This window comes from Thalassophryne amazonica, chromosome 3 (assembly GCF_902500255.1).
Source record: "Thalassophryne amazonica chromosome 3, fThaAma1.1, whole genome shotgun sequence".
Taxonomy (NCBI): Eukaryota; Metazoa; Chordata; class Actinopteri; order Batrachoidiformes; family Batrachoididae; genus Thalassophryne; species Thalassophryne amazonica.
The window spans coordinates 115,442,871-115,460,772 of record NC_047105.1 but is presented as its reverse complement, the minus strand read 5'-3'; the positions used below and the strand labels follow the sequence as shown (position 1 = coordinate 115,460,772).

The 17,902-nt window shown below is 40.0% G+C and overlaps 2 protein-coding genes across 4 annotated transcripts in view; both read left to right on the top strand.

Annotated features, from left to right (window-relative positions):
• The window catches only part of LOC117507475, a 203,474-nt gene that overhangs the window by 121,122 nt on the left and 64,450 nt on the right, over positions 1 to 17,902 (top strand). The gene's annotated exons all lie outside the window — the stretch shown is intronic.
• The window catches only part of LOC117507473, a 153,431-nt gene that overhangs the window by 71,172 nt on the left and 64,357 nt on the right, over positions 1 to 17,902 (top strand). Inside the window, exon 6 of one of the 3 annotated variants that reach the window (XM_034167349.1) lies at positions 10,539 to 10,868. The exons of the other annotated variants lie outside the window; for them this stretch is intronic. Coding sequence (XP_034023240.1) covers positions 10,539 to 10,855 — 317 coding nt within the window. The 3' untranslated portion in view covers positions 10,856 to 10,868. Of the gene's footprint in view, positions 1 to 10,538; positions 10,869 to 17,902 lie in introns of those variants that run through there. 3 annotated transcript variants of the gene reach the window in all.

The following is a 17,902-nucleotide window of genomic DNA, read 5'->3' as shown; positions in this document are numbered from 1 at the left end:
TTTCTCTACCAAATATTAAGGCCTGTTTTTCTGTTGTATCAAATACTTATTTCATGCAATAAAATGCAAATGAATGATTTCAAAATCATCCAATGTAATTTTCTGAATTTTGTTTTAAATTCTGTCTCTCACAGTTGAAGTGTACCGACGATAAAATTACAGACCTCTCCATTCTTTGTAGGTGGGAAAACTTGCAAAATTGACAGTGGCTCAAATACTTATTTGCGTCACTGTACAGTAGTGTTCAGAATAATACTAGTGCTATGTGACTAAAAAGATTAATCCAGGTTTTGAGTATATTTCTTATTGTTACATGGGAAACAAGGTACCAGTAGATTCAGTAGATTCTCACAAATCCAACACCACCAAGCATTCATGATATGCACACTCTTAAGGCTATGAAATTGGGCTGTTAGTAAAATAATGTAGAAAAGGGGATGTTCACAATAATAGTAGTGTGGCATTCAGTCAGTGAGTTCGTCAGTTTTATGGAACAAACAGGTGTGAATCAGGTGTCCCCTATGTAAGGATGAAGCCAGCACCTGTTGAACATGCTTTTCTCTTTGAAAGCCTGAGGAAAATGGGACGTTCAAGACATTGTTCAGAAGAACAGCGTAGTTTGATTAAAAAGTTGATTGGAGAGGGGAAAACTTATACGCAGGTGCAAAAAATTATAGGCTGTTCATCTACAATGATCTTCAATGCTTTAAAATGGACAAAAAAAACAGACGCGTGGAAGAAAATGGAAAACAACCATCAAAATGGATAGAAGAATAACAAGAATGGCAAAGGCTCACCCATTGATCAGCTCCAGGATGATCAAAGACAGTCTGGAGTTACCTGTAAGTCAAATCAAATTAATTTTATTTATATAGCGCCAAATCACAACAAACAGTTGCCCCAAGGCGCTTTATATTGTAAGGCAAAAGCCATACAATGATTACAAAAAAACCCCAACGGTCAAAACGACCCCCTGTGAGCAGGCACTTGGCGACAGTGGGAAGGAAAAACTCCCTTTTAACAGGAAGAAACCTCCAGCAGAACCAGGCTCAGGGAGGGGCAGTCTTCTGCTGGGACTGGTTGGGGCTGAGGGGAGAGAATCAGGAAAAAGACATGCTGTGAAAGAGAGCAGAGATCAGTCACTTTAAATGCAGAGTGGTGCATACAGAGCAAAAAGAGAAAGAAACACTCAGTGCATCATGGGAACCCCCCAGCAATCTAAGTCTATAGCAGCATAACTAAGGGATGGTTCAGGGTCACCTGATCCAGCCCTAACTATAAGCTTTAGCAAAAAGGAAAGTTTTAAGCCTAATCTTAAAAGTAGAGAGGGTGTCTGTCTCCCTGATCCGAATTGGTAGCTGGTTCCACAGGAGAGGAGCCTGAAAGCTGAAGGCTCTGCCTCCCATTCTACTCTTAAAAACCCTAGGAACTACAAGTAAGCCTGCAGTGTGAGATCGAAGCGCTTTATTGGGGTGATATGGTACTATGAGGTCCCTAAGGTAAGATGGGACCTGATTATTCAAAACCTTATAAGTAAGAAGAAGAATTTTAAATTCCATTCTAGAATTAACAGGAAGCCATTGAAGAGAGGCCAATATGGGTGAAATATGCTCTCTCCTTCTAGTCCCCGTCAGTACTCTAGCTGCAGCATTTTCAATTAACTGAAGGCTTTTCAGGGAACTTTTAGGACAACCTGATAATAATGAATTACAGTAGTCCAGCCTAGAGGAAATAAATGCATGAATTAGTTTTTCAGCATCACTCTGAGACAAGACCTTTCTAATTTTAGAACTATTGCGCAAATGCAAAAAAGCAGTCCTACATATTTGCTTAATATGCACATTGAAGGACATATCCTGATCAAAAATGACTCCAAGATTTCTCACAGTATTACTAGAGGTCAGGGTAATGCCATCCAGAGTAAGGATCTGGTTAGACACCATGTTTCTAAGATTTGTGGGGCCAAGAACAATAACTTCAGTTTTATCTGAATTTAAAAGCAGGAAATTAGAGGTCATCCATGTCTTTATGTCTGTAAGACATTCCTGCAGTTTAACTAATTGGTGTGTGTCCTCTGGCTTCATGGATAGATAAAGCTGGGTATCATCTGCGTAACAATGAAAATTTAAGCAATGCTTTCTAATAATACTGCGTAAAGGAAGCATGTATAAAATGAATAAAATTGGTCCTAGCACAGAACCTTGTGGAACTCCATAATTAACCTTAGTCTGTGAAGAAGATTCCCCATTTACATGAACAAATTGTAATCTATTAGATAAATATGATTGAAACCACCGCAGCGCAGTGCCTTTAATACCTATGATATGCTCTAATCTCTGTAATAAAATTTTATGGTCAACATTATCAAAAGTAGCACTGAGGTCTAACAGAACAAGCACAGAGATGAGTCCACTGTCTGAGGCCATAAGATCATTTGTAACCTTCACTAATGCTGTTTCTGTACTATGATGAATTCTAAAACCTGACTGAAACTCTTCAACTAGACCATTCCTCTGCAGATGATCAGTTAGCTGTTTTACAACTACCCTTTCAAGAATTTTTGAGAGAAAAGGAAGGTTGGAGATTGGCCTATAATTAGCTAAGATAGCTGGGTCAAGTGATGGCTTTTTAAGTAATGGTTTAATTACTGCCACCTTAAAAGCCTGTGGTACATAGCCAACTAATAAAGATAGATTGATCATATTTAAGATCGAAGCATTAATTAATGGTTGGGCTTCCTTGAGCAGCCTGGTAGGAATGGGGTCTAATAGACATGTTGATGGTTTGGAGGAAGTAACTAATGAAAATAACTCAGACAGAACAATCGGAGAGAAAGAGTCTAACCAAATACCAGCATTACTGAAAGCAGCCAAAGATAACGATATGTCTTTGGGATGGTTATGAGTAATTTTTTCTCTAATAGTTAAAATTTTATTAGCAAAGAAAGTCATGAAGTCATTACTAGTTAAAGTTAAAGGAATACTCGGCTCAATAGAGCTCTGACTCTTTGTCAGCCTGGCTACAGTGCTGAAAAGAAACCTGGGGTTGTTCTTATTTTCTTCAATTAGTGATGTGTAGTAAGATGTCCTAGCTTTACGGAGGGCTTTTTTATAGAGCAACAGACTCTTTTTCCAGGCTAACTTAAGATCTTCTAAATTAGTGAGACGCCATTTCCTCTCCAACTTACGGGTTATCTGCTTTAAGCTGTGAGTTTGTGAGTTATACCACGGAGTCAGGCACTTCTGATTTAAGGCTCTCTTTTTCAGAGGACCTACAGCATCCAAAGTTGTGCTCAATGAGGATGTAAAACTATTGATGAGATAATCTATCTCACTCACAGAGTTTAGGTAGCTACTCTGCACTGTGTTGGTATATGGCATTGGAGAACATAACAAAGAAGGAATCATATCCTTAAACCTAGTTACAGCGCTTTCCAAAAGACTTCTACTGTAATGAAACTTATTCCCCATTGCTGGGTAGTCCATTAAAGTTAATGTAAATGTTATTAAGAAATGATCAGACAGAAGGGGGTTTTCAGGGAATACTGTTAGGTCTTCAATTTCCATACCATAAGTCAGAACAAGATCTAAAGTATGGTTAAAGTGGTGGGTGGACTCATTTACATTTTGAGTTTATCCAATTGAGTCTAATAATAGATTAAATGCAGTGTTGAGGCATTCTCAGCATCTATGTGGATGTTAAAATCGCCCACTGTAATTATCTTATCTGAGCTAAGCACTAAGTCAGACAAAAGGTCTGAAAATTCACAGAGAAACTCACAGTAACGACCAGGTGGACGATAGATAACAACAAATAAAACTGGTTTTTGGGACTTCCAGTTTGGATGGACAAGACTAAGAGTCAAGCTTTCAAATGAATTAAAGCTCTGTCTGGGTTTTTGATTAATTAATAAGCTGGAGTGGAAGATTGCTGCTAATCCTCCCCCTCGGCCTGTGTTACGAGCATTATGACAGTTAGTGTGACTCGGGGGTGTTGACTCATTTAAACTAACATATTCATCCTGCTGTAACCAGGTTTCTGTAAGGCAGAATAAATCAATATGTTGATCAATTATTATATCATTTACTAACAGGGACTTAGAAGAGAGAGACCTAATGTTTAATAGACCACATTTAACTGTTTTAGTCTGTGGTGCAGTTGAAGGTGCTATATTATTTTTTCTTTTTGAATTTTTATGCTTAAATAGATTTTTACTGGTTGTTGGTGGTCTGGGAGCAGGCACCGTCTCTACGGGGATCGGGTATTGGCGTGATGGGGGGGGGGGGGGGGGGGGGAGAGAAGCTGCAGAGAGGTGTAGACTACAACTCTGCTTCCTGGTCCCAACCCTGGATAGTCACGGTTTGGAGGGTTTAATAAAATTGGCCAGATTTCTAGAAATGAGAGCTGCTCCATCCAAAGTGGGATGGATGCCGTCTCTCCTAACAAGTCCAGGTTTTCCCCAGAAGCTTTGCCAATTATCTATGAAGCCCACCTCATTTTTTGGACACCACTCAGACAGCCAGCAATTCAAGGAGAACATGTGGCTAAACATGTCACTCCCGGTCCGATTGGGGAGGGGCCCAGAGAAAACTACAGAGTCCGACATTGTTTTTGCAAAGTTACACACTGATTCAATATTTATTTTAGTGACCTCCGATTGGCGTAACCGGGTGTCATTCCTGCCGACGTGAATTACAGTCTTACCAAATTTACGCTTAGCCTTAGCCAGCAGTTTCAAATTTCATTCAATGTTGCCTGCTCTGGCGTACAGGGGGCTTCTGTTTAGGACTACGCTTCCTCCTCACAGTCACCCAGCCGCCCTGCTTTCCCGGCTGCTCGGGATCTGCTGGGGGACAGCTAACGGCGGCTAAGCTACCTTGGTCCGCACCAACTACAGGGGCCTGGCTAGCTGTAGGATTTTCCAAGGTGCGGAGCCGAATTTCCAATTCGCCCAGCCTGGCCTCCAAAGCTACGAATAAGCTACACTTATTACAAGTACCATTACTGCTAAAAGAGGCCGAGGAATAACTAAACATTTCACACCCAGAGCATAAAAGTGCGGGAGAGACAGGAGAAGCCGCCATGCTAAACTGGCTAAGAGCTAGTAGATGCACTAAGCTAGCGGATTCCTAAAAACACACAAAGTGAATAATGTGTAAATAATTTAGAGGTGATTCAGCAGAGGGAGTGCTTTAGTTAAGGCACATGAAACAAATCGTTATCTAGTTATCTAGATCAATCTAACTACGCAGATTAAACAGCTAACAGATACAGCAAAGCACCACTGTGCTCCGGAACAGGAAGTGATATAATACCGCAGTGAGAACCAACCACCAGTAGAGGCATGCAAGAGTCAGAGATCAGCTGTAATCTGATGGAGCTGAGATCTGATTGTAAGTGCTGTGACAGTTAGAAGATGCCTGTGTGAAGCTAATTTATTTGCAAGAATCCCCCGCAAAGTCCCTCTGTTAAATAAAAGACATGTGCAGAAGAGATTACAATTTGCCAAAGAACACATCAACTGGCCTAAAGAGAAATGGAGGAATATTTTGTGGACTGATGAGAGTAAGATTGTTCTTTTTGGGTCCAAGTGCCGCAGACAGTGTGTGAGATGACCCCCAAACTCTGAATTCAAGCCACAGTTCACAGTGAAGACAGTGAAAATGAGTGAGTGATAGTCTAATTCAACCTATTGTTTATTTTGAAATCCATCCAGGGTTCTAGCTAGCGCAAACTTGCGTTATGGCCCGTTACTCTATAATTTTGGACCGTTACTCTTATTTTGGACTGTTACGATTTTCAATACTGCGTCTGTAATCAACCGTTTGTGCAGCGCGACTCCAGTTTGAAGCGTGAATCGAAGCAATGCTTTGATTCAATGGCTCGTGGCTCTTTGATTCGCTGCTCTTCAGAAGCGGTAAGTCCGCTTCTTAACCCCTCTGAAAGCCATTAAAATATCATGAGTCACTTTTGTGTAGATTTTGTGTGGATTGTTGTAATCGAGAATCGAGAATCGTCCTCTGTTCTGTTGTCACAGCTTTAAACGCTGCACGGCTCTTTGCTGAGACAGTGCGCTCGGAATTAATAACTTCAAAACAAATCGCCGCTTTAAATAAAATGACACCTCTTACAAACGTTGTAATACAGACAAGAAACTACAATTGACTAAAACGTTTTTTTCTTCCCAAAATGAGACGTCCTGCATTCTTTAGAAACCTGACCTGTAGCACAGCTGCACGAGCTCAGCTCATAGGTATAGAAATATATTCATGCCAATAACAATGTCTGAAAGGAAATGCTTTTGACAAAAACTAACAGATTTTATTTGTTATGTCAAGGATCCACCATGTAGAGTTTATTATGTCCAGAGTTTAAGGATCCAGTAACCAGTTTCATATTTATTTACTTTAAGACTCAATAAAATGTTGATTTGATGATTTCAACTTAATCAGCCTATAAAGCGCCAAATGACAAGAAAAGCCATCTCAAGGTGCCTCACACAAAACAGTTCAACATAAAAAATAAAATAAATAAATAAAAATAAAAAAATTCAAATACCTAATTAAAAACAGAAGTAAAAGAATAAAACATAACAAAATAAAAACTACTCATAAGAAAGAGAATAAAAATAGGTTTTAAGTCTTGACTTAAAAATGTCCACGGACTCCGACTGCCTCACTGAGGGCCATGTACTGGCTAACCCAGAATGAGATTGCCCACTCAACAAACTTCCCCAGCCTTCTGGACATGATGAAGGGACTTGGGCTGTTGTACCTGGCTTTTCCCCTTTGGGTACCCCTAGAATGGCCAATTTTTAGCTCAAATTTTCAAAAGCTTCCCCCCATACGCAACATTGTTATGTTTCTACCTTTACTTTTAAATGAAGTCCATATGTACCACTTCTTCTGAATAAAAGCATCGATGACTTGCTTGTGGAAGTTTTCCTTATCTTCCCTCAGTTTTAAAAGTCTGTCTGTCTCAGTGGAGATCACTGCCAGGGAAGACAGTCGTCCTTCATCAGTCCTGTTCTGACTCTGTTTTCTTCCTTTTCTGGCTTTGAATGTGAGCGGTCGACCGCTTGTTCAGGTCACAATATCCCATCTGAGTACCGACATTGTCACAAGTTGAGAAAATAAGGCAGGAAAAGCAGAAGTAGTCAGTTTCTTACTGGACGTCCACACAGCCAGACTTTAGTGTGTCCCACTCCATTTGAAAAAGCGACTCTTCTGTTGTGTTAAGCAAACCTTTTAGTCTTTGGTCTTCCTTTAATTATTACCCCCTGCTTCGATTTAAAGTCCAGTTTTAAAAATTGTTTCAGTTTGGATATGTAATCCTCCATTCTGAAAGTAAAGTCCAGATGAGAGGAAAAAATAAATGAACGGCTGCTCTTGTAGCTCGCTGTCACTCATTCTGCAGCTAAGGAGTTGCTGCAAGAAGAATCCCTGGGATCACTAGTGCCCCCTAACATGAGGCAGGAGAACTACGTGCCTCACTTGGTACCTTTTTGCAGCTGTTTTGCGATCGCTCAGCACACAAAACACGTTACACACACATACAGGTGTTGACAAAAAACACTGTACATTATGCACATCAGCTAAACTATGGAATTTAAGTTCATACAGCCAAAGTGTTTGACCATTTTAATAGCAATATACAGAGAGACAGTAAAACAGTCTCACTGCACAGCATTCCAGCGGTTAGCTCAGTGATTGTGCAAGTTGAGACACAGCAGGCTGCTGCCTCACTGCATGTTTCTTCTCAGTATTTGAACGGCAAATGTGAAAATTCAGTAATTTTGTATAAAAAAATGATCTAGCACTGGTGAAGTTAAAAGTAAAATAAATTTATAGTACAAATCACTGGATAAATATAACCATTTAATTTATTTTTTTCATGTTACATTTTTTTGATCACACATCATTGCCTAAGTATATCAGTAAGTTTCTACAGCTTAATTGAATCCACATGTGGTAAAGTCAGTTGATTGGGCATGATTTGTAAAGGCACACACCTTGTTATGTGTCGGACGCAGCTCGGAGAACCGACCAGCGTTTGAAGGACCCAGTATGAAATAAGCAGAGCACGGTACAAAGGCTAACTGAATTTAATACATAACAGTGATACAAAAAATAACAAAAGAAAGTGCGGTCTGGCGTGGTGCGCTCCCAGCAGCGCTAACGGTCCGGAGCCAGAAGCTGTTCGGACCCAAGGACCCCGCCGACACCCCCCAGGTGGCCGCAACAAACCGAGTCTGTGAAAGAAGGAACCATTATGTGAGTCCACACTCTACACACAGAGAGAACACTTAAAGGTGTACAAACAGCAAACACTTCCTGGCTTGATTACTAATCAGCTTCCCAACCTGCAGGCATGGAACATCCAGTTCACAAAACTCCACTGCAGTGGAAGCCGATACATGACTAACATACAGCTCAATATAAAAAGGTGTGAGGGACACCACATTTACTGACTGTATAAATGTTAGTCACAAAATCTAACGTACCTCATGAAGTGTGCTGACGAGCGTGAGACCTCACCCCCTCCTCTTTCACAGACCGTGCATCAAACCCTGGGCGTTCTCTGCATCCAGTGATGATGAGATGGCTCCCGAGACGACGATCTCACCCGTCTGGTCACAAGGTCGAGTCTCTGGCAAATACACACTGTATACTCCAGTCTTAAATGCCACCATGTTCCAATCCATATAGATGCACCACAGCTGTGAGTCCTGACGAGCCGCAGGTGATCAGGGTGAGGTCCTGATAACCTCAGCAACACAGCCACTCAGTCCCAAATGCAAGCCACCTGGAAGGAAAAAACAAAAGACAGAAACAAAAAGGCAGCCAGGCCCCCCAGCCATACAACACACCTGTCTACATATAAGGTCCCACAGTTGACAGTGTATGTCACAGCACAAACCAAGCATGAAGTCAAAGGAATTGTCCGTAGACCTCTGAGACGGGATTGTCTTGAGGCACAAATGTGGGGAAGGATACAGAAACATTTCTGCTGCTTTGAAGGTCCGAATGAGTACAGTGACCTCCATCATCTGTTAATGGAAGAAGTTCAGATCCACCAGGACCCATCCTAGAACTGGCTGCCTGTCTAAACTGAGCGAGTGGGAGAGAAGGGCCTTAGTCAGGGAGTTGACCAAGAACCTAATGGTCACTCTGTCAGAGCTCCAGCATTCTTCTGTGGAGAGAACAGAACCTTCTAGAAGGACAACCATCTCTGCAGCAGGATGAAAATTTATTTTTTTTTCCTCAAACTTCTACACACAATATCCCATAATGACAATGGGATTTTTTTTTTTTTTTTTGATTTTTGCAAATTTATTAAAAATAAAAAACTAAAAAAATTAAAAATCGCATGTACATAAGGATTCACAAACTTTTTCATTGAGCTCAGGTGCATCATGTTTCCACTGATCATCCTTGAGATGCTTCTACAGCTTAATTGGAGTCCACCTGGGGTAAATTGAGTTGATTGGACATGATTTGGAAAGGTACACACCTGTCTACATATAAGGTCCCACAGTTGACAGGACATGTCAGACCACATACCAAGCATGAAGTCAAAGTCCTCAGATAGGGTTGAAGCATGAAGTCAAAGGAATTGTCTGTAGACCTCAGAGACAGGATTGTGTCGAGGCACAAATATGGTGAACAGTACAGAAACATTTCTGCTGCTTTGAAGATCCAAATGAGCACAGTGGCCTCCATTGTCTATAAATGGAAGAAGTTCGGATCCACCAGGACTCTTCCTCGAGCTGGATGCATGTCTAAACTGAGCAATCGGGGGAGAAGACCTTTAGTCAGGTCTTCTGCAGGTGTCAGTAGAACCTATGCCTATAACTACAGTACTGATGTTGTTGTTTTTAGTAAATTACAGCTCTCATAGCTTCATTGTTTGTGGTTATTTTATTTTTGCTTTTAGAAAATTGCATTGTAAAACACAAACCACTTGACCTCAAAGATGGTAATGACTGTTTAAAATCTTTAACATTGAGTGTTCCTGAGAGCTTTCCAAACAGGTTTGAAAAGGCCTGAAAATCACAGCCCCCAGCCCGGGGCTTTGCCCCTGGATCCCATTGGGGACCTAGGCAGCCCCAAAACCCCTTGACAAATTAGTTTCAGGCTTAGCCATATTGCCTAAATGCCAGCCCTGTTGATGCACCTGCCTAATTTTGTTGAAATAATTATTGCACACTTTCTGTAAATACTAGAAACAAATATCAGTGTGTTCGTCTGCTGTATGATATTTTTAAATGAAATTTCTGATCCAGACAACTAGTGATTTATATAGGAAAATCCTGAAAATTATCAGGGGTGCCCAAATGTTTGCAAACAACTGTATGTATTTAATGCATGCCAGAAAATTTTGTTTCACTAAATAGACATTACACTGTAAATTTGAAGCATTTTATGCTCATGGACGATGGGTGTTGAACATGGGTCTTTTTTTTTTTTTTTTTTTTTTTTTTTTTTTACGGAGTTGAGTTATAATGACGGAATTATTTTAATTCGTACAAATTGCAGGTATGGCTCCATTTAGTGCAGCTGAGAGACAGAGACAATGTCGGGCACGATGCAATGCAGACCCTGAGAGAAGGGAGAAACATCTTCAGAGAGAAAGCGAGAGATGGAGGCAGACCAAGACAAAGAGGAAACGTATTCATGAACTGAATGAACGAGACCAAAGACATAGACGCAAATTATGGAGAGAGCAGCAACAAAGGGCTAGGCTTAAGAGAAAAGCCACAGTTTCACAGCTACGGCAAGGGCTTCAGCCAGGGCCTTCAAGGTCAGAAAGGACTATCATCTCTGTACCACTTCATATTACAGCTTGGCAATAGGGTAATACTACAGTAATATTATGTAATATTACTATATAATATAATGTAATATTATGTAGTAATATATTGGTGCCTTGGAAATGACTGTTATTGCCATCTAATTTGTAATAATCCAGACAGTAATCTGCCTACCCTGGTAATAGTATGATGTAGCACCATTGTGCTGTTCAATGCTATTCTAGCTATTTATTATATTCACTGTGTAATAAAATGAAGTAAAACGTTCTTCATACAATGTTTAGCAAAACATAATTAAAGTATACAAAACATACCTTTCGTACATCAGCAAAATCCATAATGTCAGTCCTGTCACAACACTGTCAGTCATGTCACACAGAAGCATTATTTTTATATAAACCAATTTGAGAAAATGCTGATGAGTTATCCTCTTGGGATTACATATCTGCGAGTATGCATTTGAAAATCTGTGAAAATTTTCTGTGCTTAACACTCTACTACAGAAGAAGGAAACATCACTTGTATTTCTTACAGGAATATAAAACACATCACTGACCTGTGATTAATACAAAAATGTTAGTTTTGGAAAATAAATTATAAGGAAATCATTCATATATAATACAAATCTGTCTGTGGCAGGGCTTGACATTTTTGGGTTGAAATGTGCAAAAAAATGTATTTTATTCAATCATAAAAACTTGATGAGGTGGCATAATATGTTTCTCATAGTGCAACATGCCCTCCTTATGATGCACTGTTCATATATTTTCATCCAAGACTTTTGAAGTGGACGTGTGCGTTTCTGGTGGAATGTCCTACAAAGAATTTAAAAATGGTATGTAAGAGGTCCTCCAGACCTCCTTTACATAAACGGTTATATACCGTCTTAACCTCTGGCATAAGGTCTCTGCTTATTCTTTGTTACCCTGCTTTCATTGATGTGTATTTTTGTTCTTAAAACCATGTTCTGATGCTGTTTTGGTTACTGTTGCTAAAACCAGATTTGCAGGTATGCAAAAAAGCTAATGAAACTGTGATTTTTATTTATATATTTATTATGTTGCCAAACCAATTTTTTGGCATGGTCTGTTAGTCAGCATGTATGTGTTTTTTTGTTTGTTTTTTAATCATTGCATTTTTCACCTTTAGTACACTCTGGAGCACGCAATTTACATTTCAGACTCTTGTAAGTTCATATATAGCAGTCCTATGGGGGATACCTTTCAGCACACAGAAAGGTTAAGGTCACAGGTCAAACTCTAAAATCACCAAAAAAAAAAAAAACATTCCTGGTCTCACTTTGTGCTTTTTTTTTTTTTTTGCCTCCACATTTAGCATGAATATAGTGAATGGCCTTGCCCATAAGCCATTAACTGGGATAAGCAATTGACCTTGACCTTCAGGGTTTGCGTTGAGGTCAAACATGACCTACAAGTAGATTTCAGATTTCATATTTGAGTAAAACATGTTGTGTAATACACCAAGTTATAGGTCTCGCTCAGAGGGTTCAGAATATGTCAGTATTTTTCTCTTATGATGTCATTTGGTGATGTTATGATGAGGAAAACGGTGCAAATTTTAGATTTTTAAGGGTGTGAAAAGGCATGCACATCATCTTGCATCATCTTCAAAGCTAACAAGTCGACACTTGAGGAAGACTTCTTTTGTCATGCAAAAAAAAACAAAAAACTGTAAGGTCAAGGTCACAAGAAGGATAAACAATAAAATCACCCCAAAAACTTTCCTGGTAGCAATTTGTGCTTTTTTGCTTCCACATTTTGCACGAATATGGTGAATGGTCTTGCCCATATAAGCCATTACCTGGGATAAGTGATTGACCTTGACATTCAGGGTTTACCTGGAGGTCAAAGATGACCTACAAGTAGGTCAAATTTCATATTTGAGTAAAACATGTCCTGTAATACACCGAAGCATAGGGCTTGATGAGAGGATTACAAACATACCGAAAGCTTTGCGATATGACGTGATTTGGTGACATTATGTTGAGAAAAGGGTGCAACGTTTTGATATTTAAGGGTGTGAAAAAGTGTGCAAATCATCCTGGATCATCTTCAAAATGGACATGTAGAAACTTGAAGAAAACTTCTCTTGACATGAGAAACAAGTTGAGGTCAAAGATCAAGGTCACAATATGATTAAACAAAGGTCAAAGGCCGCTCAGTAAATGAACATTCCTGAAAGCATTTTCTTAAATTTCTGCATCCATATATCAGGGAATTATAGGGACTGGCCTTTCAAAAGTGACGTTGCCTCAGAAAAGCAGATGACCTTGGCCTTCAGGGCTTGTTCGTGAGGTCAAATGTGACCTAAACATAGGTCAAATTTCATTTCTGAGTGACATGTCGTCTGGTACATCAATTGTACCAGACGACATGTTTCAAATCAAAGATAGCATGATTGCTCAGGTATGATGTCATTGAGTAATGTTATGATGGAAAGACTGGGTCACTATACGAGGTCTATTAGAAAAGTATCCGACCTTATTATTTTTTTTTCAAAAACCATATGGATTTGAATCACGTGTGATTGCTTCAGACAAGCTTGAACCCTCGTGCGCATGCGTGAGTTTTTCCACGCCTGTCGGTTGCATCATTCGCCTGTGAGCAGGCTTTGAGTGAGGAGTGGTCCAGCCCCCTCGGCGGATTTTCATTGTCAGGAAATGGCGGAATGATTTGGGCTTTTTTTCCATCAGAATTTTTTCAGAAACTGTTAGAGACTGGCAGCTGGAAACCATTCGAAAAATGTATCTGGCTTTCAGTGAAAATTTTACGGGCTTCACAGAGAATAAGGACTGTTACTACAGCTTTAAGAACGGCTTTAAGGACACTCGGCATGGCGCGCTCTGTGCCGCCATCGAGAGCCACAAACCACCGGATCATTTCTAAACGGATGGCTCTGTGGAGCCGGGACCGTCGTGTGCACTTTCTCTGGTTATCACAAGAGCTGGACATCAACTGTTTTCCGGCAGATTTCACTTTTAACAAGAGATTTTGTCATGGAAAGCCGAGCAGAGGTTTCGCGCGTCACGACCGATTTGCTGATGGAGCGAGACAAAGGAACACCTCCGTTTTGGTCTCACAGGACGGCTTTGAGATGGCATTCAGACAGCTGTCTGTGGTTTTTCCATCGAGTGATTATCCGAGAAATTGTGGATGTGCCTGGACTTGCCAGAACATGTCCCGTGCTCTTGTGATAACCAGAGAAAGTGCACACGACGGTCCCGGCTCCACAGAGCCATCCGTTTAGAAATGATCCGGTGGTTTGTGGCTCTCGATGGCGGCACGGAGCACAGCGCACCGAACGCCGATCCATAAAGCCGTCCTTAAAGCTGTAGTAACAGTCCTTATTCTCTGTGAAGCCCGTAAAATTTTCACCAAAAGCCAGATAAATTTTTCGAATGGTTTCCAGCTGCCAGTCTCTAACACTATCTGAAAAAATTCTGATGGAAAAAAAGCCCAAATCATTCCGCCATTTCCTGACAATGAAAATCCGCCGAGGGGGTGGACCACCCCTCACTCAAAGCCTGCTCACAGGCGAATGACGCAACCGACAGGCGTGGAAAAACTCACGCATGCGCACGAGGGATCAAGCTTGTCTGACGCAATCACACGTGATTCAAATCCATATGGTTTTTGAAAAAAATAATAAGGTCGGATACTTTTCTAATAGACCTCGTACAATGTTTAAAGATGTGGTGCAGACAGTTCTTTTTACAGCATTGTTTTTGAAATGCAAGTTACTCGTCACCCTCAGGGTGACAGATTTCATTTATGTATTTAATCATAATACTGTAGCTACTGTACTTAACCTCCTTGAGACACAGTATTAATAACTGATAATAGAAACCAGAAACATTTTTAGCTTCCAAATTCTTTAATTTTTTTTTTTACCTGGTAGGTGTTTCACCCATTGTTTTATCTTTATTTTTTATGATGACACAAAACCAGCTAACTTACTGGGCTGATGGTTTCCAAAATGTGCTTTTAAAGACTTTTTTTTGCTGTTCTGCTATAATTTTGCATGTCAGTGAAAAAATACTTAACATTTGAGCTAAAAACTATGAATAGAATTTTATGCAGCGGAAATAAATGAGTACAATAGCAAAGAAGCAGCCTATCTTATATCTAAGTGAGCCAATCAGAGGCGCTCTGTGCAAAGTGCTCTCCAGCCAATGAAATGGAAGAACTCGCTGCTGGGTGCCTGCTTCCTTATCTGCATGCACGCACGAGGCGGAGACCAGCCAGACACAGGCCTGGCATCGTGAGTGGGCCTTAGGGTGCCTTGCTCGCCCTCTGAGTCAGTTGGGCCCGCCCTGGACAGACGAGCCTGTCAGTCACCCACCAACCATAAAAAAACAGAAAATCGCAGACTACCATGGTTACAATTTGTACAAATTTCCAATATAGTTAATTCATAATAATATTGTTTCTGTGTGAAATACACACACACACACACACACACCTGTGCTCCGATGTCTACGTCAGAAAACCGTCACAGCAGCGACAGACTGCAGGTTAATGGCGTGAGCATAAAAAGTTAACTTTTGTGAGGTAATAAGTTATTTTCTGAAATATCACACAAATTTATGTTTACCTATTTGAAGGAGTCGACTGCAGTTAATCCATGAAGCTGTCCATTATTCCTTCTCATTGGTAAAAATAAAATGGCACACAGCACCCCATGCATGCGCACGCATAACTTGAATTCAGACGCGTGTGTAGGATGAGCTCGGACAACATCCGTGCACCCTGTGACTTCTTCAGTAAAACAGTTTCGCTGTGACATACAGAAACATGTATGTACACACCAGAGCTCGTTCAGATGTCAGAAAATTGACAGGATCCAGACTGGAAGGTTTTATTTGCACTGAGAAGTTCTTCCCTGTGCAGTTTTCCCCACAAAATCCGCATTAACACAAAATAAGAGCTAGATAAAATAAAAAATCTGCATCTGCCTGGTTTGACATGACTTCAAAAAGTCGCAGTCTGTACCTGTACATCAAAAGTTGCTCTAAAAATCCAGGGGCACATCCACAATTTTGTAAACCAGGGCATGAATTTGTGAACATTTTTGTTCATATTTCACCATAAAATACAACCCCAGGGAAAAGACAAGCTGTGAAAAACCAGGTAAATCAGAATTTTGTTGCACTGTCAGAAAATGAGGCTTGAGTCAAAGAAGACTCTCCGATAAAATGCGGTTTATTGTTTGGTGTTTACTTTGCATGCAAAATAGCATAGAACCGGAATGTGGTTCTGAATGTGGCCTCGTGGGATGAGCCAGATTTTAAAAACAAATCTGAACACTATCTGGCTGCGAAGTAATCCGGACTGAATCTGCCTCAAGATGGATTGCAAACCTCAGTGTGAACGGGGTCTTAAGGGCCTTTCACATTGAACGCTTCAGCGCGACGCTTTAACGCTTCCCATCGTGTCGTAACGCCAGGCTGATGCGTTTCCAATGCGTCGCTTCGGAAGCGGCAAGGCAGCAGAGATAGCAACTATGTCACACTCTGGCTGTTTCCACAACCTGAAAAAGTTCAGCGATCGCCATCTTGAATTTGGGTCGCCTGAAACACAAAAAAGCTTTAAAAAACAGCAGTAGAACGATTCTCCCATCACCCTGCTGGGAGAAGCTTTTTTTTTTCAGCTACTTATCGGAGTGACGCCGACCGAGGGAGGACTGACGACTTGGTGGGATATTGATCGAACCACGACAGCGAGCCAACCCGCACGGAGAAGCCAGGGTTCAGGCATCATTCCTGGGCAGACCGAGGCAGGCAGCCAGGGGTGATGGAGCAAACCCACTCAGTCCGAAATCTCCCACTTTTTGGATATATGCGAAGTCCCAGTTTGCCCAACAGAGTTTAGTTCTGCAGCTTTTTCGAGGTGAGAATAATATTAAAATAAAATGTGACATTTGCACTGCTGTGAAGGTTTATTGATCGGCTAACGTTAGTGTAGCCTTTAGCACAGTTGATCTGAGTGAACGCTTTAATTTGTAAATGGTTCAGTCTTTTTCATTTTTACCAAATAAAGCTACAGCTTTTTTCAGACATTACAAAAGCTCAACTTATATAACTTTTTTTTTTCGGGTGTTTTTTTTCCCCATCTTTTTTTTTTTTTTTTTTTATATAAACTGTTTATTGTTTCTTTATATTTAAAGAAATATTTATTTGTCCCAATCAGGAACATTTGCTGTGCAGACAACCAAACTTCCATTGATGAGCTGAACACCACGAAGTCCAGTCAAAAGAAAACATCTCTGCTCTTCAGCAACACCACCAGAGTTCAAAGCTGCAGAAGAGACCTTCATCTGGTCCCAAGAATTCAGCATAACATCACCTGCTTCTAAATAAAAGGTTCTTTCAACAGCAACTATTTTATTATTTTTTAAAAAGCTGTTTCATTTTATATTTTAACAATAAATGAACAGATCATTAAAAATGTCCATGAATCAAAGTCAAAAGACATTTGCACAGGTAGAAGCTCTCCACTTATTGTGTTCAAATTTATATTTTAGAAATGACTCTGTCCTGATAACAGTATTAAAGGCAATTACATATTTTGACAAAATTACAAGTTGAAATGACTACATATATAAAATAATTCATCATGTGGTTTATGTCACAGAAATCCAACTTTACAATCACACTGCAGTCATTGTTAAATTATTTCCTGTTGCATTTATAATAAACATTTGTATTTATTTAGTGTCTGTTTTTCTGGTTGAAATGAGATATAAATAATCTACCAGACTTAAAAGAAAATGTACAAGTTTCCATGTTATTTTATTTGTCTAAAAATAAATGTCCAAGGTTCCTTATGTTAAACAAGAAATGATCTAATCTAAAATAACTTTAAGGTTTCTAAAGAATCATTTATTGATTTATTTGGCTATTTTAATTACAAGTGTTCTAAACTTTTTTTTAACAGTAATCAGAAATGTTGAGGTAACAAACAACAACAAAAAACATTTCCAATGATTATTCTGCAGAAAACTGCTCTATAAATGAGCAGTCCTGTCACATGTCAATGTTTTGTACAGATCAGTGGTTTCTGCACCGAT